The sequence below is a fragment of the Entelurus aequoreus genome, linkage group LG08, assembly GCF_033978785.1.
Source record: "Entelurus aequoreus isolate RoL-2023_Sb linkage group LG08, RoL_Eaeq_v1.1, whole genome shotgun sequence".
Taxonomy (NCBI): domain Eukaryota; kingdom Metazoa; phylum Chordata; class Actinopteri; order Syngnathiformes; family Syngnathidae; genus Entelurus; species Entelurus aequoreus.
Genome location: NC_084738.1, coordinates 4700925 through 4727524, shown reverse-complemented (window position 1 = coordinate 4727524; position 26600 = coordinate 4700925). Strand labels below are relative to the sequence as shown.

General features: G+C 35.2%; 1 protein-coding gene across 1 annotated transcript in view; it reads right to left on the bottom strand.

The window, feature by feature from the left end:
* The window catches only part of dock1 (dedicator of cytokinesis 1), a 483186-nt gene that overhangs the window by 127560 nt on the left and 329026 nt on the right, over nucleotides 1-26600 (bottom strand). Inside the window, exon 29 of the mRNA XM_062055356.1 lies at nucleotides 19972-20066. Coding sequence (XP_061911340.1) covers nucleotides 19972-20066 — 95 coding nt within the window. The remainder of the gene's footprint in view (nucleotides 1-19971; nucleotides 20067-26600) is intronic.

Sequence of the window (26600 nt, the reverse complement as noted above, 5' to 3'; positions counted from 1 at the left end):
TTTGCCAGAATAATTTTTTTGAATTTTAATCATAATAAGTTTGAAGAAATATTTCACAAATATTCTTCGTCTAAAAAACAGAAGCTAAAATTAAGAATTAAATTAAAATGTATTTATTATTCGTTACAATAATAAAAAAATAAATTTACTTGAACATTGATTTAAATTGTCAGGAAAGAAGAGGAAGGAATTTAAAAGGTAAAAAGGTATATGTGTTTAAAAATCCTAAAATCATTTTTAAGGTTGTATTTTTTCTCTAAAATTGTCTTTCTGAAAGTTATAAGAAGCAAAGTAAAAAAATTAATGAATTTATTTAAACAAGTGAAGACCAAGTCTTTAAAATATTTTCTTGGATTTTCAAAATCTATTTGAGTTTTGTCTCTCTTCTAATTAAAAATGTCGAGCAAAGCGAGACCAGCTTGCCAGTAAATAAATACAATTTAAAAAATAGAGGCAGCTCACTGGTAAGTGCTGCTATTTGAGCTATTTTTAGAACAGGCCAGCGGGCTACTCATCTGGTCCTTACGGGCTACCTGGTGCACCGCGTTGGTGACCCCTGATCTACAATGTAAATAGTCATGGAAATAAAGAAAACACATTGCATGAGAAGGTGTGTCCAAACTTTTGGCCTGCATTGTAATTGGTTTAAAGGGGAGGGAAAAAAAGACAAGACAGCACATCCTGCCATTAATTAAAGTGTGAAAAACCTAATGAGGGGGCTCAAAATAGAATATAGTCTGCCCTCTCTGTGACTGAGACGCCACTACTGAAAAAAAAAAAGGTTTAAAAAGGCAGTTAAAAGGAATTTAATGCTATTTTCTCAAACATTTAAAAAATGTGATGTTATAATACTTGGTGCTTTTTCGAGCTGTCATTATTAAGAAAGGATTCATAATCTGATTATCTGGTACAGCACAAAGTGAGGGATGTATTTAAACTAGGGATGTCCGATAATGTCGGCCTGCCGATATTATCGGCCGATATATGCGTTAAAATGTAATATCGGAAACTATCGGTATCCGTTTTTTTATTATCGGTATCGTTTTTTTTTAAGTTTTTTTTAAATTTTTTATTAAATCAACCTAAAAAACACAAGATACACTTACAATTAGTGCACCAACCCAAACAACCTCCCTCCCCCATTTACACTCATTCACACAAAAGGGTTGTTTCTTTCTGTTATTAATATTCTGCTTCCTACATTATATATCAATATATATCAATACAGTCTGCAAGGGATACAGTCCGTAAGCACACATGATTGTGCGTGCTGCTGCTCCACTAATAGTACTAACCTTTAACAGTTAATTTTACTCATTTTCATTCATTACTAGTTTCTATCTAACTGTTTTTATATTGTTTTACTTTCTTTTTTATTTAAGAAAATGTTTTTAATTTATTTATCTTATTTTATTATTATTTTTTTTTAAAAAGGACCTTATCTTCACCATACCTGGTTGTCCAAATTACCAAATTAGGCATAATAATGTGTTAATTCCACGACTGCATATATTGGTTGATATCGGTATCGGTTGATATCGGTATCGGTAATTAAAGAGTTGGACAATATCGGAATATCGGATATCGGCAAAAAGCCATTATCGGACATCCCTAGTATACATGTGTGTATACATACATACATACACACAGAAATTATATTAATTGTAATATAATTGGATATTAAGAGTATGCAAAAGTTTGACTTCTACCATGTTTACTTCTGTGACAATCTCCTTAAAGTTTTGTAATCAATCAGAATTATCAAGCAGCTAAAATGCAGCAAACATGGATAAGTATGGAGAGTTTTATACATTTTCCCATCACGCTTTGTAATTAAAAAAAAATAAATTATGGTGATTGGACGTTTTTTTATAATATCCACAAAGTTCAGTGACCATGTCTGTTTACATTTTGTATTGGTTGGATTTTTTTTAGATTTTTTTTTTTGCACCATGATTAGGGAAGGTTGTTTGCATTCGGTCATATAAATAGATGCTGCACATTCCAAACATAAAAAGTCTTTGACCAGGAAAAACTCATGTTGTCCACTAGATTGTGTCAAAAGAGCAGCATTTAAAGTGTTATACCTTCAAAATGAATATACAATTCCTTATTAAACTCATGACGTACTTTGGACACCCCTGCTCTAGATGGAGAGCTTCACTGTCCCAGACAAAAACATATTTTTGAACCAATAAAAAGTCAGTATGAACTGTCCAAAATACTAAATAGTCTGTTTTACTTTGTTGTTGTCAGCTATTATGGTGTCTTTTTATTTTATATTGCCATGAAAACCAATAATGAATCTTTGAACATCTAACTTTTTCTTAAATGTTTATTTTACAAGATCATATTGAACACACCATGATAACTTAACTGCCCTTCGTCAGATGCTCATTATTAATAATTGTGAGCACCTGATGGTCATTATTTAGTTTCTCAGTAATTATTAATAACGTGGATCATTTCTCAGTATATATAATTATTAGTTTCTGAGTAGAAGTTGAATGTATCACAATACAGAAGAGTTGTCCGACTGTTTTTGTGGCCGTGAACGCATCGCTGGCTGTGTGGCTCTTTTACTGCAAATGAAAAGACAGCGAGCGGCCGCCGTCAACACAACATTTCATTTGTTTGTTTGTTTTGGTGCGATTCTGACAGAAAGTGGCCAATTTTGTTAGATAGTAGCTTTGTTGCTGATGTTGTTTTAGTGTAGTTACGGCCGGCAGTAATCAGTTTTGCTCGATAAAATTATGATTGATGCAGACTACCTCCTTCTCCTCCTTAAAACCTCTTAAAAAGACAACTTACGTCGTCATTGTTTCATCTGTTGTGACCACTTGTTGAAAATAGTACAGAATAATTTATTATGTGTTTTTGTTTTTTTTGAGAGTTTTGTGCAATGCATAGATTTTCCGTTCGCGGAGGACAAGGGAGCAGTGCGTAATTGAGCAGGCGCACACCTTAAAGCAGTGGTCCCCAACCTTTTTGTAGCTGCGGACCGGTCAACGCTTGAAAATTTGTCCCACGGACCGGTGGGGGGTGGGGTTATTTAAAAAAAAAATAAATAAATACAATCATGTGTGCTTACGGACTGTATCCCTGCAGACTGCATTGATCTATATCAGGGGTCACCAACCTTTTTGAAAGCAAGAGCTACTTCTTGGGTAGTGATTAATGCGAAGGGCTACCAGTTTGATACACACTTCAATAAATTGCCAGAAATAGCCAATTTGCTCAATTCACCTTTAACTCTATGTTATTATTAATAATTAATGATATTTACACTTAATTGAACGGTTTAAAAGAGGAGAAACCACGAAAAAAATTACAATTAAATTTTGAAACATACTTTATCTTCAATTTCGACTCTCTAAAATTCAAAATTCAACCGAAAAAAAGAAGAGAAAAACTTTAAAAAAGAATTTATGGAACATCATTAGTAATTTTTCCTGATTAAGATTAATTTTAGAATTTTGATGACATGTTTTGAATAGGTTAAAATCCAATCTACACTTTGTTAGAATATATAACAAATTGGACCAAGCTATATTTCTAACAAAGACAAATCATTATTTCTTCAAGATTTTCCAGAACAAACATTTTAAAATAAATTCAAACGACTTTGAAATAAGATTCACATTTCATTCAACAGATTTTCTAGATTTGCCAGAATATTTTTTTTGAATTTTAATCATAATACGTTTGAAGAAATATTTCACAAATATTCTTCGTCGAAAAAACAGAAGCTAAAATGAAGAATTAAATTACAATTTATTTATTATTCTTTACAATAAAAAAAAAAAATTTACTTGAACATTGATTTAAATTGTCAAGAAAGAAGAGGAAGGAATTTAAAAGGTAAAAAGGTATATGTGGTTAAAAATCCTAAAATCATTTTTAAGGTTGTATTTTTTCTCTAAAATTGTCTTTCTGAAAGTTATAAGAAGCAAAGTAAAAAAATTAACGAATTTATTTAAACAAGTGAAGACCAAGTCTTTAAAACATTTTCTTGGATTTTCAAATTCTATTTGAGTTTTGTCTCTCTTAGAATCAAAAATGTTGGGCAAAGCGAGACCAGCTTGCTAGTAAATAAATACAATTTAAAAAATAGAGGCAGCTCACTGGTAAGTGCTGCTATTTGAGCTATTTTTAGAACAGGCCAGCGGGCTACTCATCTGGTCCTTACGGGCTACCTGGTGCCCGCGGGCACCGCGTTGGTGACCCCTGATCTATATTGATATATAATGTATATATTGTGTTTTTTATTTTTCATTTCATAAAAAAAAAAAAATTAAAAAAAAAAAAAAATTCTTAAAGCATACTTGCCAACCTTGAGACCTCCGATTCCGGGAGGTGGGGGGTGGGGAGGGGCGTGGTCGGGGGTGGGGCGGGGGCGGGGGTGTGGTTGGGGCCAGGGGGCGTGGTTAAGGGGACCACTGCTTCCCCTTAACCTCGCCGGTACCGGTCCGCGGACCGATTGGTACCGGGCCGCACAAGAAATTAAAAAAAAAAAATAAATAAATAAAAATTTTTTTTTTAATATGAAATCAACATTAAAAACACAATATATACATTATATATCAATATAGATCAATACAGTCTGCAGGGATACAGTCCGTAAGCACACATGATTGTATTTATTTATTTAAAAAAAAATAAAAATTTTTTTTTTTTTTAAAATCCTCCACCACCCAAGCGTTGACCGGTCCGCAGCTACAAAAAGGTTGGGGACCACTGCCTTAAAGGATACAATGGTGTGGACCACACCATTTTTAAAGATTATTATTAAAATTACAATATTGTGTGACTTGTGACTTTGATTTAATTTGATCCTTTTGTATGAATATATACCATATTTTCCGGGTCATAGGGCGCACCGGATTATAAGGCGCACTGCCGATGAGCGGGTGTAGTCAGGTCTATTTTCATACAAAAGGCGCACCGGATTATAAGGCGCATTAAAGGGGTCATGTTATTATTATTTTTTTCTAAATGTAAAACACTTCCTTGTGGTCTACATAACATGTAATGGTGGTTCATTGGTCAAAATGTTGCATAGATGATGGTTTACACATCATCTTCAAGCATACTTGCCAACCTTGAGACCTCCAATATCGGGAGGTGGGAGGGCGGGGGGGGGGCGTGTTTGGGGCGGGGGGCGTGGTCAAGGGCGTGGTTAAGAGGAGAGTATATTTACAGCTAGAATTCACCAAATCAAGTATTTCACATATATATAATATATATATATACAGTATATATATATATATATATATATATATATATATATATATATATATATATATATATATATATATATATATATATATATATATATATGTATGAAATACTTGACTTTCAGTGAATTCTAGCTATATATATTTTTTATTTTTATTTTTTATTTTATTATACATATAAATAAAATACATACTTGAATTTCAGTGTTCTGCAGGCTATCCAGTAGGTGGCAGTATTGTCCTGTTTAAGAGTGTCACAACATTGCTGTTTATGGCAGACGAACTGCTTTACAGTAGACTAAACGTGACGTGTGTTGTTGTGCGTTGTTACCGCGCTGGGAGGACGTTAATGACACTGCCTAACAATAAACCCACATAAGAAACCAAGAACTCTCTCTGCTTGTTGTGCACTCTACTCTCTAAAAGCCGTAGATGTTATGACGTCATTGGGCAGGCAAGCTGCTGGGAAAGCGGACGTGAGAACGGCTGTCCCCACTCAGGTCCGCATTGAGATGGAGGGGGCGTGGCCTCCAGCTCCGGCTGAATACCGGGAGTTTGTCGGGAGAAGGAAGGTTGTCGGGAGAGGCGCTGAATACCGGGATTTTCCCGCTAAATACGGGAGGGTTGGCAAGTATGTTTTCAAGCCGCTTTCTGACAGTCGCTTCAGGATGCGATATTTTGTAGCGTCCCGGTGCAAGGGGTTCTGGGTATTTGTTCTGTTGTGTTTATGTTGTGTTACGGTGCGGATGTTCTCCCGAAATGTGTTTGTCATTCTTGTTTGGTGTGGGTTCACAGTGTGGCGCATATTTGTAACAGTGTTAAAGTTGTTTATACGGCTACCCTCAGTGTGACCTGTATGGCTGTTGACCAAGTATGCCTTGCATTCACTTGTGTGTGTGAAAAGCCTCATATATTATGTGATTGGGCCGGCACGCAAAGGCAGTGCCTTTAAGGTTTATTGGCGCTCTGTACTTCTCCCTACGTCCGTGTACACAGCGGCGTTTTAAAAAGTCATACATTTTACTTTTTGAAACCGATCTTTTCCGATATTACATTTTAAAGCATTTATCGGCCGATAATATCGGCAGTCCGATATTATCGGACATCTCTAGTTTTGAGTTACAAGCTCGGCCATGAAACCAATCAAGATCAGAGGTGATGGCGGAGGTAACCATATCTCGGAGGGTTTCATCAACAGTCAACCCCTAGTGTTCGCCTTATACTGACTGGGCCAAAGCGAAATGGCTGACTTCCTGTTTGTTTTCGAATCGATGGAGTTCATCGTCATCCTAAAATCCAAGCCTACCTAGTGGCCTAGTGGTTAGAGCAGGGGTCACCAACACGGTGCCCGCGGGCACCAGGTAGCCCGTAAGGACCAGATGAGTAGCCCGCTGGCCTGTTCTAAAAATAGCTCAAATAGCAGCACTTACCAGTGAGCTGCCTCTATTTTTTAAATTGTATTTATTTACTAGCAAGCTGGTCTCGCTTTGCCCGACATTTTAATTAGAAGAGAGACAAAACTCAAATAGAATTTGAAAATCCAAGAAAATATTTTAAAGACTTGGTCTTCACTTGTTTAAATAAATTCATTAATTTTTTTACTTTGCTTCTTATAACTTTCAGAAAGACAATTTTAGAGAAAAAATACAACCTTAAAAATGATTTTAGGATTTTTAAACACATATACCTTTTTACCTTTTAAATTCCTTCCTCTTCTTTCCTCCATCCATCCATTTTCTACCGCTTATTCCCTTTTGGGGTCGCGGGGGCGCTGGAGCCTATCTCAGCTACAATCGGGCGGAAGGCGGGGTACACCCTGGACAAGTCGCCACCTCATCGCAGGGCCAACACAGATAGACAGACAACATTCACACTCACATTCACACACTAGGGCCAATTTAGTGTTGCCAATCAACCTATCCCCAGGTGCATGTCTTTGGAGGTGGGAGGAAGCCGGAGTACCCGGAGGGAACCCACGCAGTCACGGGGAGAACATGCAAACTCCACACAGAAAGATCCCGAGCCCGGGATTGAACCCAAGACTACTCAGGACCTTCGTATTGTGAGGCAGATGCACTAACCCCTCTGCCACCGTGCTGCCTCCTCTTCTTTCCTGACAATTTAAATCAATGTTCAAGTAAATTAATTGTTTTTATTGTAAAGAATAATAAATAAATTTTAATTTAATTCTTCATTTTAGCTTCTGTTTTTTCGACGAAGAATATTTGTGAAATATTTCTTCAAACTTATTATGATTAAAATTCAAAAAAAATATTCTGGCAAATCTAGAAAATCTGTAGAATCAAATTTAAATCTTATTTCAAAGTCTTTTGAATTTCTTTGAAAAAAATTTGTTCTGGAAAATCTAGAAGAAATAATGATTTGTCTTTGTTAGAAATATAGCTTGGTCCAATTTGTTATATATTCTAACAGAGTGCAGAATTAAAACATGTCATCAAAATTCTAAAATTAATCTTAATCAGGAAAAATTACTAATGATGTTCCATAAAAAGATTCGAATTAGCTAGTTTTTCTCTTCTTTTTTTCGGTTGAATTTTGAATTTTAAAGAGTCGAAATTGAAGATAAACTATGTTTCAAAATTTAATTGTCATTTTTTTCGTGTTTTCTCCTCTTTTAAACCATTCAATTAAGTGTAAATATCATTAATTATTAATAATAACATAGAGTTAAAGGTAAATTGAGCAAATTGGCTATTTCTGGCAATTTATTTAAGTGTGTATCAAACTGGTAGCCCTTCGCATTAATCACTACCCAAGAAGTAGCTCTTGCTTTCAAAAAGGTTGGTGACCCCTGGGTTAGAGTGTCCGCCCTGAGATCGGTCGGTCGTGAGTTCAAACCCCGGGCCGGGTCATACCAAAGACTATACAAATGGGAGCCATTACCTCCCTGCTTGGCACTCAGCATCAAGGGTTGGAATTGGGGGTTAAATCACCAAAAATGAATCCTGGGCGCGGCCACCGCTGCTGCTCACTGCTCCCCTCACCTCCCAGGGGGGTGATCAAGGGTGATGGGTCAAATGCAGATGATAATTTCGCCACACCTAGTGTGTGTGTGACAATCATTGGTACTTTAACTTTAACTTGATGGATGTCTCAAATTTTGTGACAATCGGTGAAACTGCTCCCCCCCTCCTAATGATAGGGGGGGCGTACCGGGGGTTGGTGTCTAATTTTTGACAGCTTGCCCACTCAGCATGTTTAAGATGTTTTGAAATGAGAGGAAAGGTGGAGAATAACGGGATGTTTTCTGCACCTCTACGGCATTAAGAGCCATTTGGATACTGTACACACGCGTGGTGATGATGACAAATCCCCTCCATCAAAATGTCCCTGTCAGAGGAATCACCTCATTATTGCTGATGGATGGCCGCCATTTTGGATCTCCACCGCCAGCTCCGGGCGCCTTTGTCACACCCCCGTGCAGCCACGTATGCTAATGACCATTTATCAGCAGATCAGACTTGCTAATTGAGTTCAGAGAGCATCCTCGATAATGATCCTCACCTCTTTGCATAGCGAGGAAAGTTGGGGAGTGTGTGCTGGGCGAAAGAGATAACAGGGAAGGTCACAAGGCTTTGTTATCAGATCAATTTATCAAACGCGATGAGCTCCATTTTAGTCAGCGGCGTCCATTTATCCATAGCTGTAATCATGTGACAAGCAAATGCTGCTGCGTTGAAATACAATACATCAACTTTATATTTACACGGAAGCAGTTTGTTTACAAGGACATGCTTTTTATTAACTTTTGCTTAGGAACCGGAATTAGTTTTAATCACGCTGCCAGGGAAAATAAAATTGATTATGTTTTATTAATCATCCGTGATTTATTATTCATAAGATCATTAGTGTGTACGCCGTTGTTAGAAAAACACATTTTAAGGAAACAATTTGTAATGCGAGTCTTGAGTTGAGATTTTTTTTTAAATTATTTTTCAAACCCGACTGTAGAACATCGACAGGAAATTAAGGCTATCTTGTGCAATTCATCACAAAACATTGCATTAATTGCATAAAATATGTATTAATCAATTTTGAGTGCACATGCTCCTTTACCCTAACTTATACGCCCAGTGATCAGGTCGATACGTACGTCGATGCGCGAGGAGGCTCTGGCTGGTGTGCTTGCTGGCAAATTTCACTTCAAAATACACCAAGACGGTACTTTATATGAAACTGTTAGCAAGTTTTCAACAAATAAATGGGAAAACATTAGGGATGTCCGATAATGGCTTTTTGCCGATATCCGATATTCCGATATTGTCCAACCGATACCGATATCAACCGATATATGCAGTCGTGGAATTAACACATTATTATGCCTAATTTGGACAACCAGGTATGGTGAAGATAAGGTACTTTTTAAAAATAATAATAAAATAAGATAACTAAATTAAAAACATTTTCTTGAATAAAAAAGAAAGTACAACAATATAAAAACAGTTACATAGAAACTAGTAATGAATGAAAATGAGTAAAATTAACTGTTAAAGGTTATTACTATTAGTGGAGCAGCAGCACGCACAATCATGTGTGCTTACGGACTGTATCCCTTGCAGACTGTATTGATATATATTGATATATAATGTAGGAAGCAGAATATTGATAACAGAAAGAAACGGGGGGAGGGAGGTTTTTTGGGTTGGTGCACTAATTGTAAGTGTATCTTGTGTTTTTTATGTTGATTTAATAAAAAAAACAAAAAAAAACAAAAAAACGATACAGATAATAAAAAACCCGATACCGATAATTTCCGATATTACATTTGAACGCATTTATCGGCCAATAATTGCGGCCTGCAGATATTATCGGACATCCCTAGAAAACATTCAAGTAAAACATTTTTTAAAATGTATTGTGTGACATCCTGACAATACAATTTGATTTGTGTTAAAATATTAAGATATCTTTAATGTTGATTTTAATTATACACACCAAAAATGTATTGCAAAACAATTGAGATTAATCAAAATGCAATCGATTAAAAATGTAATCGTTCGACAGTGCTACTTTTTTCTTTACTTGTCCATTTATTTATTAACTTGTTTTTACAACATTTATTGAAACCCAATGAAACATTTATATTTATTAATACTGCCTTATTATATATATATATATATATATATATATATATATATATATATATATATATATATATATATATATATATATATATATATATATATATATATATATATATTAGGGAAGTCCGATAATGGCTTTTTGCCGATATCCGATATTCTGATATTGTCCAACTCTTTAATTACCGATACCGATATCAACCGATACCGATATCAACCGATATATGCAGTCGTGGAATTAACACATTATTATGCCTAATTTGGACAACCAGGTATGGTGAAGATAAGGTACTTTTTAAAAAAATTAGTAAAATAAGATAAATAAATTAAAAACATTTTCTTGAATAAAAAAGAAAGTACAACAATATAAAAACAGTTACATAGAAACTAGTAATGAATGAAAATGAGTAACATTAACTGTTAAAGGTTAGTACTATTAGTGGAGCAGCAGCACGCACAATCATGTGTGCTTACGGACTGTATCCCTTGCAGACTGTATTGATATATATTGATATATAATGTAGGAAGCAGAATATTAATAACAGAAAGAAACAACCCTTTTGTGTGAATGAGTGTAAATGGGGGAGGGAGGTTTTTTGGGTTGGTGCACTAATTGTAAGTGTATCTTGTGTTTTTTATGTGGATTTAATAAATAAAAAAAACAACAAAAAAAACCGATACCGATAATAAAAAACCGATACCGATAATTTCCGATATTACATTTTAACGCATATATCGGCCGATAATATCGGCAGGCCGATATTATCGGACATCTCTAATATATATATATATATATATATATATATATATATATATATATATATATATATATATATATATATATATATATATATATATATATATATATATACCAAAAACATACATTCATTTTATTTAATTTAACATAAATAATACAAGCCTTGTAGAAATATTAATTTGGATTATAATTTGTTTTAATTAGGGATGTCCGATAATGGCTTTTTGCCGATATCTGATATTGTCCAACTCTTTAATTACCAATACCGATATCAACCGATACCGATATCAACCGATATATACAGTCGTGGAATTAACACATTATTATGCCTAATTTGGACAACCAGGTATGGTGAAGATAAGGTACTTTTTAAAAAAATTAGTGAAACAAGATAACTAAATTAAAAACATTTTCTTGAATAAAAAAGAAAGTACAACAATATAAAAACAGTTACATAGTAACTAGTAATGAATGAAAATGAGTCAAATGAAGTGTTAAAGGTTAGTACTATTAGTGGAGCAGCAGCACGCACAATCATGTGTGCTTACGGACTGTATCCCTTGCAGACTGTATTGATATATATTGATATATAATATAGGAAGCAGAATATTAATAACAGAAAGAAACAACCCTTTTGTGTGAATGAGTGTAAATGGGGGAGGGGAGTTTTTTGGGTTGGTGCACTAATTGTAAGTGTATCTTGTGTTTTTTATGTGGATTTAATAAATTAAAAAAACAACAACAAAAAAACGATACTGATAATAAAAAAACCGATACCGATAATTTACGATATTACATTTTAACGCATATATCGGCCGATATTATCGGACATCTCTAATATACATATACATATATATATATATATATATATATATATATATATATATATATATATATATATATATATATATATATATACCAAAAACATACATTCATTTTATTTAATTTTACAGAAATAATACAAGCCTTGTAGAAATATTAATTTGGATTATAATTTGTTTTAATTAGGGATGTCCGATAATGGCTTTTTGCCGATATCCGATATTCTGATATTGTCCAACTCTTTAATTACCGATACCGATATCAACCGATAATGATATCAACCGATATATGCAGTCGTGGAATTAACACATTATTATGCATAATTTGGACAACCAGGTATGGTGAAGATAAGGTACTTTTTAAAAAATTAGTGAAACAAGATAAATAAATTAAAAACATTTTCTTGAATAAAAAAGAAAGTACAACAATATAAAAACAGTTACATAGAAACTAGTAATGAATGAAAATGAGTAAAATTAACTGTTAAAGGTTAGTACTATTAGTGGAGCAGCAGCACGCACAATCATGTGTGCTTACGGACCGTATCCCTTGCAGACTGTATTGATATATATTGATATATAATGTAGGAACCAGAATATTGATAACAGAAAGAAATGGGGGGAGGGAGGTTTTTTGGGTTGGTGCACTAATTGGAAGTGTATCTTGTGTTTTTTATGTTGATTTAATAAAAAAAAAACAAAAAAACAACAACAACGATACAGATAATAAAAAAAACGATACCGATAATTTCCGATATTACATTTTAATGCATTTATCGGCCGATAATATCGGCAGGCCGATATTATCGGACATCCCTAGTTTTAATGTATTTTTTTTAAACTACAACTTTTAAGAGTATTTGTTTTATTACTGTACTATATTGTCAAATAATTATTTTTTTTAAATCATATTATTCCCACTTTTGAATGTGGATTAACCATCACAGGTCATTACTCGCTTGCATAATTTTGAAAATATCTTAAAAGCCCAACATTTGGACACAAGTGCCATTTAATTGTCAAAGGGTCATATGGGAACAGTTTTTAAACATTTACTTAAATGTACGTCATTTATTTGCTCTAAACAAACAGTTTTATTTAAAGTCCAGTTGATGTTTATTTTGAGGTGCAATTTACCACTGAGTACAACAATCACAGGGAGCAGTGAGCAGCAGCGGTGGCCACGCCCGGGAATCATTTTTGGTGATTTAACCCCCAATTCCAACCCTTGATGCTGAGTGCCAAGCAGGGAGGTAATGACTCCCATTTTTATAGTCTTTGGTATGACTCGGCCCGGGGTTTGAACTCACAACCTACCCATCTCAGGGCGGACACTCTAACCACTAGGCCACTGAGTAATGATTAATGCGACCATTTTTTGTAATAATAATTCTGGTTTTGCTTACCGACCTCAAAGCTATTTTATTTGGTAGACCGTGTCATGATATGTTTGACCAGTAGATGGCTGTCAAACATAAGAGATATGTGTAGACTGCAATATGAAGGCAGTCACAAATAAGAGATACATGTAGACTGCAATATGAACTTTTTATATATTCCATTAAAAATATGGAACATTACACACGGCGCTCAAAAATCTATCAAAATGTTTTAGTACGACTTTGGTAAGCTGTGAAGCCACACCACTTGATGGATTGTCGGCACATTAAACATACTAGTATTATTATGGTGCGTGTATAAGGTAAGACATTATCTGGCGTTTTGTTTCGCAATATTATACAAAAGCAACTTTTCTTACCTTCTGGTACTTGCTGATCTGTATTTGGGATCTGCATAAGTCCTGACAAATTGCGCGCATCCGTCTTTGTAGTCCGCGGCGACATCGTAGTCGATAAGCTTCTTCTTTTTCTCTATCTTCTTGTTATGTGACATTCATCCTCCACTGTTGCCATTTCTAATATAAAGTAGCGTAAAGTTCTTACTTATATCTAAAGATGTCCGATAATGGCTTTTTTGCCGATATCCGATATTGTCCAACTCTTAATTACCGATTCCGATATCAACCGATACCGATACATACAGTCGTGGAATGAACACATTATTATGCCTCATTTTGTTGTGATGCCCCGCTGGATGCATTAAACAATGTAACAAGGTTTTTTAAAAAAATCAACTCAAGTTATGGACAAAAAAATGCCAACATGGCACTGCCATATTTATTATTGAAGTCACAAAGTGCATTATTTTTTTTAACATGCCTCAAAACAGCAGCTTGGAATTTGGGACATGCTCTCCCTGAGAGAGCATGAGGAGGTTGAGGTGGGCGGGGTTATGGGGTAGGGGGTAGACGGGGGTGTATATTGTAGCGTCCCGGAAGAGTTAGTGCTGCAAGGGGTTCTGGGTATTTGTTCTGTTGTGTTTATGTTGTGTTACGGTGCGGATGTTCTCCGGAAATGTGTTTGTCATTCTTGTTTGGTGTGGGTTCACAGTGTGGCGCATATTTGTAACAGTGTTAAAGTTGTTTATACGGTCACCCTCAGTGTGACCTGTATGGCTGTTGACCAAGTATGCGTGTCATTCACTTGTGTGTGTGAAAAGCCATAGATATTATGTGACTGGGCTGGCACGCAAATGCAGTGCCTTTAAAGGCCTACTGAAATGATTTTTTAAAATTTAAACGGGAATAGCAGATCCATTCTATGTGTCATACTTGATCATTTCGCGATATTGCCATATTTTTGCTGAAAGGATTTAGTAGAGAAAATCGACGATAAAGTTCGCAACTTTTGCTCGCTGATAAAAAAAAGCCTTGCCTGTAGCGGAAGTAGCGTGACGTCACAGGAGCTAGTATTCCTCACAATTCCCCGTTGTTTACAATGGAGCGAGAGAGATTCGGACCGAGAAAGTGACGATTACCCCATTAATTTGAGCGAGGATGAAAGATTCGTAGATGAGGAACGTTACAGTGAAGGACTTGAGAGGCAGTGATGGACGTATCTTTTTTCGCTCTGACCGTCAACTGTCTTCTTTGCAGCCTTCATTGTTCATTAAACAAATTGCAAAAGATATCCAGAATACTGTGGAATTATGAAATGAAAACAGAGCTTTTTGTATAGGATTCTACGGGGTACCATAACTTCCGTTACTCTGACTTCGTCACGCGCATACGTCATCATACCGCGACGTTTCAGCCGGATATTTCCCAGGAAGTTTTAAAAGTCACTTTATAAGTTAACCCGGCCGTATTGGCATGTGTTGCAATGTTAAGATTTCATCATTGATATATAAACTATCAGACTGCGTGGTCGCTAGTAGTGGCTTTCAGTAGGCCTTTAAGGTTTATTGGCGCTCTGTACTTCTCCCTACGTCTGTGTACACAGCGGCGTTTTAAAAAGTCATACATTTCACTTTTTGAAACCGATAATTTTGAAACCGATACCAATAATTTCCGATATTACATTTTAAAGCATTTATCGGCCGATAATATCGTCTCTAACAAAAATAACATCTAAAGCTACAGGTAGAGCTGAAAACGTGAATGATCTTTTGCCGAGAGTAGCGTCCATCAAATATCAATCTGATAAATATCCATTCGAGGCATATCTTTGAGAAGTGGTCGGTGGGAAAAAAACAAAGGTGGTTTTGCTGGACTTCAAGCTGCCAGTTGCACCACACAGCAGTCGTGCGGCATCAAAAACTTCTTAACGAGTCTGCCAGGGTTTGCTGGAGCAGTGAGTTGTGTGCTGTGTCAAGACCTCACGCATGGACAGCTGCTGACTTATTTGTTTGTTTAGCATTATGTCTTCATAAGACCGTGGGTTATAGGGTGAGGAATGCATGCATGCATGACGGCGACTTTAATGTGCGGTGATGAAGCACGTCAGTAGCAACTCAACTATCAAAGTCTGCCAGGCAGCACATTAAGCTGACTGTGCTAGAGAAACACAACAACAACAACATGTTGCGTGCTCTTACATCCCAGAGAGGATGCAAACTTGTGCTAATTAAGGCCTTCTTGAAGGTTACCTACGGGGCGCTTGTATAGTCTAATGAAGACAAGAAGTCATTTTGCACGGAGCGTCACCGCATGCACACTGCAGCAAGCTCGTGCAATATTGAACAGGAGCCGCGTCGGGGTTGATGCTTATTGCAAGTGAGTGAGCAAGTAACGTCTGCATAAAACATCAGAGCAAATAAGAAAAACAAATGCAGCAAACAGGATTTACATCCATTATGTATACTTACACAGTCCAATGCAGACGCAGTATAAAACGAAATAGTAGCGGTATGAATACAATAGTATAAATTAAACCTCCCTGATTGCATTTTTAATCAGATTATTCACGCCCTTTGCATTTTGATTATGCTAAATTAGGTTTGTAAATCATTTGCAAGCAGAATTTAAACGTATCTTTAAAAAAGTCTGCAATATTTTGACACATATGTGTGGAAGTTATTTTGTCTTTATTACCAAAGCTTTTTTTGACACGGAATTTATGTAATTGAATTTTTGTGGGAATTTTGTGAACATTTATTTATTTATTATTAGAGATGTCCGATAATATCGGCATGCCGATATTATCGGCCGATATATGCGTTAAAATGTAATATCGGAAATTATCGGTATCGTTTTTTTTATTATCGGTATCTTTTTTTAATTTTATTTTTTTTATTAAATCCACCCAACCCAAAAAACCTCCCTCCCCCATTTACACTCATTCACACAAAAGGGTTGTTTCTTTCTGTTATTAATATTCTGCTTCCTACATTATATATCAATATATATCAATACAGTCTGCAAGGGATACAGTCCGTAAGCACACATGATTGTGCGTGCTGCTGCTCCACTAATAGTACTAACCTTTAACACTTAATTTTACTCATTTTCATTCATTACTAGTTTCTATGTAACAGTTTTTATATTGTTGTACTTTCTTTTTTATTCAAGAAAATGTTTTTAATTTATTTATCTTATTTTACTAATTTTTTTAAAAAGTACCTTATCTTCACCATACCTGGTTGTCCAAATTAGGCATAATAATGTGTTAATTCCACGACTGCATATATCGGTTGATATCGGTATCGGTTGATATCGGTATCGGTAATTAAAGAGTTGGACAATATCGGAATATCGGATATCGGCAAAAAGCCATTATCGGACATCCCTATTCATTATTTATTATTTATTTTTTTACATTAAATTATGGCGACACATTCATTAAATAAAGAGCAAAATTTGTGTTTTAAAAAAATTCAATTTATTAAAATAAATTTTGGGAAATTCAGTGGAAAAAACCCCCAAAAAATACAATCTTTGTTGAAATAAAGAACAAAATTTGTGTTTTAAAAAAAATCCATTTATTAAAATAAATTTTGGGAAATTCAGTGGAAAAAACCCCCAAAAAATACAGAAATCTTTGTTGAAATAAAGAGCAAAATTTGTGTATTTAAAAATTCAATTTATTAAAATAAATTTTGGGAAATTCAGTGTAAAAAAAAACAAAAAAAAATACAGAAATCTTTGTTGAAATAAAGAGCAAAATTTGTGTATTTAAAAATTCAATTTATTAAAATAAATTTTGGGAAATTCAGTGTAAAAAAAAACAACAAAACTACAGAAATCTTTGTTGCTTAATTGGAACTTATTGGTGCTACAAATTAGGGATGTCCGACAATATTGGACTGCCGATACTATCGGCCGATAAATGCTTTGAAACGTAAAATCGGAAATTTTCGGTATCGGTTTCAAAAAGTAAAATGTATGACTTTTTAAAACGCCGCTGTGTACACGGACATAGGGAGAAGTACAGAGCGCCAATAAACCTTAAAGGCACTGCCTTTGCGTGCCGGCCCAGTCACATAATATCTACAGCTTTTCACACACGCAAGTGAATGCAATTCATACTTGGTCAACAGCCATACAGGTCACACTGAGGGTAGCCGTATAAACAACTTTAACACTGTTACAAATATGCGCCACACTGTGAACCCACACCGAACAAGAATGACAAACACATTCCGGGAGAACATCCGCACTGTAACACATAACATAAACACAACAGAACAAATACCCAGAACCCCTTGCAGCACTAACTCTTCCCGGACGCTACAATATACACCCCCCGCCAACCCTGACAAGTTTTGTCCAGTTTGCTAAGTCATTATGAGTTGCAAAAAGACAACAGACCATCGTGGAAAGAGCGAGAGAGTTGATGTGGAGTTTAAAAAAATGGTGCTCACGAGTATGGAAGAATCAATAAAGCAGGCTTTGTACTACAGCAAGTTTTACACTGCAAAAACTGAAATCTAAGTAAGATTAAATATCTCAAATAAGGGTGATACTTGCTTATTTTCTGTCTGATAAGATCATTCTTCTAACTAAGCAGATTTTATGTTAGAGTGTTTTACTTGTTTTAAGGGTTTTGGTCCTACATTTTATCTCAGTAAGATATTACAGCTTGCTGTAATATCTTTATTATTATTATTATTATTATTATTATCTTGCTGAGATTTGATGAGCTATATTGAGTAAAACATGCTTGAAACTAGAATATCAACTGTTGTGTCATCAACACTCACAAGTAGAAAACTACTTTTTTAAAGTCATAATGTCTTACTTCAAGCATGAAAAAAAAAATCATGATGCCGAGCGCATATCATTATGTCAAGATAATGGCAGTAACATTTACTTCATTTAAGAATATTTTTCAACATATTGAGCAAAAAGGTGTCATTTTTTTTGTCTACCAAGAAAAGTGCACTTGTTATTAGTGAGAATATACTTATTTTAAGCTATTTTTGGCTTCATTGAGGTTAGCTAATTTGACTTGTTTTGGAAAGTCTTGACAAGCCAAATGTTCTGTATTGTCGTGGAGATAAAAGTCACTGTGAATGTCCATTTTGCGTTCTCGACACTCATTTTCAAGAGGATATAGTATCCCAGGTGGTTTAAAATACAAATCCGTGATCCACAATAGAAAAAGGATTGATTGATTGATTGAGAGTGTGTGGAATCCAATGAGCCAGCTTGTACCTAAGTTACGGTCAGAGCGAAAAAAGATACGTCCTGCACTGCACTCTAGTCCTTCACTCTCACGTTCCTCATCCACGAATCTTTCATCCTCGCTCAAATTAATGGGGTAATCGTCGCTTTCTCGGTCCGGTGTAAACAATGGGGACATGTGAGGAGCCTTTCAACCTGTGACGTCACGCTACTTCCGGTACAGGCAAGGCTTTTTTTTAATCAGCGACCAAAAGTTGCAAACTTTATCGTCAATGTTCTCTACTAAATCCTTTCAGCAAAAATATGGCAATATCACGAAATGATCAAGTATGACACATAGAATGGATCTGCTATTCCCGTTTAAATAAATAAAATGTATTTCAGTAGGCCTTTAAATAACACACAATCCCAAATTACGTCTTTATTTGCACACATTCTTTAAAAATAAACCTTTTGATTCAGATTTTTGGGGTTATTTGTCCTTGTTAGCGAGTTGAGCTTGTACTGGATGTCATTAAGACAGTGCAGGTGTACCTGATGTCTCGTTGTTTGCTGCCAAAATGAAGCCAAATGGCCACCTTGGCATGGCGCGAGCAGCAATTAAAGCGCATGCAACCTGGAGGTGCTAATAGCTGATTGGAGGAGAAGGAGATGGAGTGGGAGGAAATGACTCCCGTCTAATTAGGGGCACTATGAGAACGGGGCGAAAGAAGATTGAGTGGGTGGACACTGCGGTGATACTCCAAACTGTGCTAAGAATCAAACACCGTCCGTCCCACACACACACACACACACAACCACGGTGTTGTAATGCAAGCTTAGCATTATTAAAAGGAACAAAGTACAAAAACATGCAAGTCCCGAGATTAGCGGGCGGCATTTATAATTCATGTGATTGTTTACGCCAGGCGCTGGATGCTCCTCTGATTGCCGCACTGCTGAGGCCTTGTGTGGAGTTCTGCATGGAGGGGGAACACATGAAACTATCCTAACCCACTTTTGACTCCTGTTCCTTAGCAACCACAGTGTTGGGAGTTTAAAGCCGGTGTGTGTGTGTGTGTGTGTGTGTGTCCAGCAGTGTGGTACTTACTTGTTTTGCATCATGTTCATTATGACCCAGTCCGAGGGGTAGACGTTCTTCCCTATGAGGTCTTTAAACATGATGAAGGTCTCCATGAGGAAATCCTGCAAAACAACAGAAAGTTAGTTTGTGGGTTTTTTTGTTCCCTGCACAATTAAACTGGGTTTTTAAAGGGGAACTGCACTTTTTTGGAACTTTGCCTATTGTTCACAATAGGGATTTTATTTGGTACATGGTGTGATTATAAGTGTGGCCAGTAGATGGCAGTCACGCACAAGAGATACGTGTAGACTGCAATATGATGGCAGTAAGCACCACCAAAACTTTTAAATTTTCCATTGAAAATATAGAAAATTACACACGGCGCTCAAAAATCTGTTTTTTTGTTTGTTTTTTCGTCATAAAAAAATACAATCATGTGTGCTTACTAGAGATGTCCGATAATATCGGCAGACCGATAAATGCGTTAAAATGTAATATCGGAAATTATCGGCATCGGTTTTTTTTTATTATCGGTATCATTTTTTTGGTGTTTTTTTTTAACTAAATCAACATAAAAAACACAAGAGACACTTACAATTAGTGCACCAACCCAAAAAACCTCCCTCCCCCATTTACACTCATTCACACAAAAGGGTTGTTTCTTTCTGTTATTAATATTCTGCTTCCTACATTATATATCAATATATATCAATACAGTCTGCAAGGGATACAGTCCGTAAGCACACATGATTGTGCGTGCTGCTGCTCCACTAATAGTACTAACCTTTAACAGTTAATGTTACTCATTTTCATGAATTACTAGTTTCTATGTAACTGTTTTTATATTGTTTTACTTTTTTTTGTTATTCAAGAAAATGTTTTTAATTTATTTATCTTATTTTATTTTATAATTTTTTTTTTAAAAGTACCTTATCTTCACCATACCTGGTTGTCCAAATTAGACATAATAATGTGTTAATTCCACGACTGTACATATATCGGTTGATATCGGTATCGGTTGATATCGGTATCGGTAATTAAAGAGTTGGACAATATCGGAATATCGGATATCGTCAAAAAGCCATTATCGGACATCCCTAGTTCACAATCATTATGAGAGACAAGACAACAAAATATTAGGGATATTATCGGCCGATAAATGCTTTAAAATGTAATATCGGAAATGATCGGTATCAGTTTCAAAATTATCTGTATCGGTTTCAAAAAGTAAAATGTATGACTTTTTAAAACTCCGCTGTGTACACGGACGTAGGGAGAAGTACAGAGCGCCAATAAACCTTAAAGGCACTGCCTTTGCGTGCCGGCCCAGTCACATAATATCTACGGCTTTTCACACACACAAGTGAATGCAAGGCATACTTGGTCAACAGCCATACAGGTCACACTGAGGGTGGACGTATAAACAACTTTAACACTGTTACAAATATGCGCCACACTGTGAACCCACACCAAACAAGAATGACAAACACATTTCGGGAGAACATCCGCACCGTAACACAACATAAACACAACAGAACAAATACCCAGAACCCCTTGCAGCACTAACTCTTCCGGGACGCTACAATATACACCCCCGCTACCACCAAACCCCGCCCCCCCCCATGTCCCGAATTTGGAGGTCTCAAGGTTGGCAAGTATACTCTAGTACAGTGGTCCCCAACCACCGGGCCGCGGACCGGTACCGGGCCGCACAAGAAATTAAAAAAAAAAAAAATAAATTAATTAAATCAACATAAAAAACACAATATATACATTATATATCAATATATATCAATACAGTCCGTAAGCACACATGATTGTATTTCTTTATGGAAAAAATAAATAAATAAATAAATACATTTCACCCCCCCCCCGTGGGACAAATACTGATAATTTCCGATATTACATTTTAAAGCATATATCGGCCGATATTATCGGACATCTCTAATTATGATTAATTCTTCATCTCAACGGGAAGATATAAACATCCCCATCAGTTGGCATCTCAGTAAGAGCAGACATTGTACAGCAAGTGATTGTTTTATTATGTTCGTAGTTTGCATTTCTTGTTTAGAACTCAACTTTTACTAGTCTTCATTTACTAGTTAGAATTAGGGATGTCCGATAATGGCTTTTTGCCCATATCCAATATTCCGATATTGTCCAACTCTTTAATTACCGATACCGATATATACAGTCGTGGAATTAACACATTATTATGCCTAATTTGGACAACCAGGTATGGTGAAGATAAGGTACTTTTTAAAAAAATTAGTAAAATAAGATAAATAAATTAAAAACATTTTCTTGAATAAAAAAGAAAGTACAACAATATAAAAACAGTTACATAGAAACTAGTAATGAATGAAAATGAGTAAAATTAACTGTTAAAGGTTAGTACTATTAGTGGAGCAGCAGCACGCACAATCATGTGTGCTTACGGACTGTATTCCTTGCAGACTGTATTGATATATATTGATATATAATGTAGGAAGCAGAATATTAATAACAGAAAGAAACAACCCTTTTGTGTGAATGAGGAGGGAGGTTTTTTGGGTTGGTGCACTAATTGTAAGTGTATCTTGTGTTTTTTATGTTGATTTAATAAAAAATAAAATAAATAAAAAAACGATACAGATAATAAAAAAACGATACCGATAATTTCCGATATTACATTTTAACGCATCCCTAGTTAGAATGCATTAAAATAAGAAAAATGTGTGTTCTTGTCTCACATAAGGATTGTGAATGATATGCAAAATTCCCCCAAAAAAGAGCAGTTCGCCTTTAAGATGAGTTTTTTAAGGTGAAAGCTGCATACAACTCCTTTGCTGCAGGTGTAAAATTAGAGCCGATATAGGTGCCGAGGAGTATAGTTTGTCCATCTTATGGGCTCTGAGGTGGTAGGTTTGGAGGAAGAAATAAAAGCGGCAGACAGCTTTGAGATGTGGCCATGGCTGCAAGAGGAACAATCAATCTGTGCAAAGATCCAGCTTCCTCGCAGTGATTGTTTGTCTTGTCAACAGCCCAGTGGCCTCACAAGGGGACTCAGCCAAGGTTGCAAAGTTTTGCCCTGTGCTCAAGTTCCACTGGGAACTGAGGAGGTGAAGAGCAATGTGCTGACGCTCCAGACAAGAAACACAACTATAAACTGTCATCATTATGCTCTAAGTATGCATCTTAAACCTCTCTTTGAGGGGAGGGGAAAATGAGGATTTCCAGAAGAAATAACAATGTATTATTCATCAATTGGCCAAATTATGAGTTAAAGATATTTTTTAATTTGTTAAATGAGTTAAAACTAGCTGGAAATATATACAATATACATAAAATATCAGGGCTGTGAATCTTTGGGTGTCCCACGATTCGATTCAATATTGATTCTTGGGGTCACGATTCGATTATAAATCGATTTTTTCCGATTCAACGCGATTCTCGATTCAAAAACGATTTTTTTCCCGATTCAAAAGGATTCTCTATTCATGGAATACATAGATTTCAGCAGGATCTACCCCAGTCTGCTGACATGCAAGCAGAGTAGTAGATTTTTGTAACAAGCTTTTATAATTGTAAAGGACAATGTTTTATCAACTGATTGCAATAATGTACATTTGTTTGAACTATTAAATAAACCAAAAATATGACTTATTTTATCTTTGTGAAAATATTGGACACAGTGTGTTGTCAAGCTTAAGAGATGCGATGCAAGTGTAAGCCACTCTGACACTATTGTTCTTTTTTTTTTATAAATGTCAATGAGGGATTTTTAATCGCTGCTATGTTGAAATTGTAACTAATATTGATACTGTTGTTGATAATATTCATTTTTGTTTCACTACTTTTGGTTTGTTCTGTGTGGTGTTTGTGTCTCCTCTCAATTGCTCTGTTTATTGCTGGGTCGGGTTTGGTTTTGTATTTGGATTGCATTGTTATGGTATTGCTGTGTATTTGTTTTGATTAATTAAAAAAAAATAAAAATAAAAAAAAAATAAATTAAAACATTTAAAAAAATTAAAATTTAAAAATATATTTGAAAAAAATGAGAATCGATTCTGAATCGCACAACGTGAGAATCACATTTTTTCCCCACACCCCTATAAAATATAGTAAAGCTAGTATATGCCGCTGGCTCAAAATTACTGTTTATAAACCCCAAATTTAGTGGTGTCACAATACAACTTTTTCATACCGATATTGATACGATGCCATATCAGCACTAATCATTAGAGATGTCTGATAATATCGGTCTGCCGATATTATCGGCCGATAAATGCGTTAAAATGTAATATCGGAAATTATCGGTATCGTTTTTTTTATTATCAGTATCAGGTTTTTTTATTTTATTTTTTTTATTAAATCCACATAAAAAACACAAGATACACTTACAATTAGTGCACCAACCCAAAAAACCTCCCTCCCCCATTTACACTCATTCACACAAAAGGGTTGTTTCTTTCTGTTATTAATATTCTGCTTCCTACATTATATATCAATATATATCAATACAGTCTGCAAGGGATACAGTCCGTAAGCACACATGATTGTGCGTGCTGCTGCTCCACTAATAGTACTAACCTTTAACAGTTCATTTTACTCATTTTCATTCATTACTAGTTTCTATGTAACTGTTTTTATATTCTTTTACTTTCTTTTTTATTCAAGAAAATGTTTTTAATTTATTTATCTTATTTTATTTGATTCATTTTTTTAAAAAGTACCTTATCTTCACCATACCTGGTTGTCCAAATTAGGCATAATAATGTGTTAATTCCACCACTGTATATATCGGTTGATATCGGTATCGGTTGATATCGGTATCGGTAATTAAAGAGTTGGACAATATCGGCAAAAAGCAATTATCGGACATCCCTACTAATCATACATGCTTTTATGTGGAATGTTATAAAATGCTTGATTAAGTGACATCACTCAAAGAACAATGGTAGGTAGGAAAAACAGGAATGGATTAATTCAGCCTTTAAATTGAAGTGGAGAGGTAAGTGTGGTTTTTAATAATTCATTAATTGAAGCTCATAACGCAGTAAATTGAATGATGCAGACACGTTTGTTACTGGATACTTTCTAATACACTTCTGCCTTGAAGACTTTGCATGCAGAAGTTATATGCAACTATAATTATTTGAGACGTGTTTATATTGACAAATGTGTTTCTTTTACACTGCAATATTGTTTAATGGAGGGTACTTATTGCAAATGTGTAGCTTTCGTGCTATTGTGTGCTTAGCTGTTGCGTAGCCGCTGGCTCCTAGTAGCCTATAGACCAGTGGTCCCCAACCTTTTTGTAACTGCGGACCGGTCAACGCTTGAAAATTTGTCCCACTGACCGGTGGTGGGGAGGGGGGGGGATTTAATTTTTTTTTTTTTTTTTTTTACATAAATAAATACAATCATGTGTGCTTACGGACTGTATCCCTGCAGACTGTATTGATCTATATTGATATATAATGTATACATTGTGTTTTTATGTTGATTTCATTAAAAAAAAATAAAAAAATAAAAAAATAAAAAAATTATTGTGGGGCCGCACTGCTGTAGACCACAATATTGCCCTGATGTGGGATCTGAGCAGAGGATGTCGTTGTGGCTTGTGCAGCCCTTTGAGACACTCGTGATTTAGTATATATATATATATATATATATATATATATATATATATATATATATATATATATATATATATATATATATATATATATATATATATATATAAGTAAACATTGATTGATTGAATATTTACCTTTTGTAAATGACTGGACTAAAATACAAGAAAAGACCAACCGTGTGTGCTCTCTGGAGGACATTTAGATGTTAACTGGCTGTCCGACAACACGACAAGTGAAAGCATTTTGTTCACACGCTTTGATTTTTATTGAATTAATTCATTCGTATTTTTATGATTTTATCGTTATTCATGAATGTTTTTTATGATGATTTTATTTTGTATTCATGATTTTATGATAATTATTTTTATAAATATATATATATATTTTTTTACAATGTTATTAGCCTTCTTATAATTGTTCTGTATTTTTAAAGCACTTTGAATTGCCTTGCGTACAAACTATGCTTTATTAACAAACTTCTACCTGATATCAGAGATTTTACATGCAAGCTGATACTTTTATTTTTTTCTATGCTGATATTGGACGGATATCGGATCGGGAGACCTCTGGGAAAAAGAGTCCTTACTTAATTTAAACCTGTTTTCTACCTGTATGCCTAAGTTCAAAGTTGGACCATTCAGTGAAGGATCATGATTATTGGCCCTAGTGTGTGAATGTTGTCTGTCTATCAGTAATGACATGGTGACTTGTCCAGGGTGCACCCTGCCTTCCGCCTGAGTGCAACTGGGATAGGTTCCAGTCACCCCACGACCTCGAGAGGGACAAGTGGTAGCAAATGGATGGCATTTATCTGTCTCTCTGCATGTGCTTTAAAACAGTGGTCCCTAACCACCGGTCCGCGGACCGGTACCGGGCCGCGGACCGATTGGTACCGGGCCGCACAAGAAATTAAAAAAAAAAAAAAAAAAAAATTTTTTTTTTTTTTTTTTTTTAATGAAATCAACATAAAAATCACAATATATACATTATATATCAATATAGATCAATACAGTCTGCAGGGATACAGTCCGT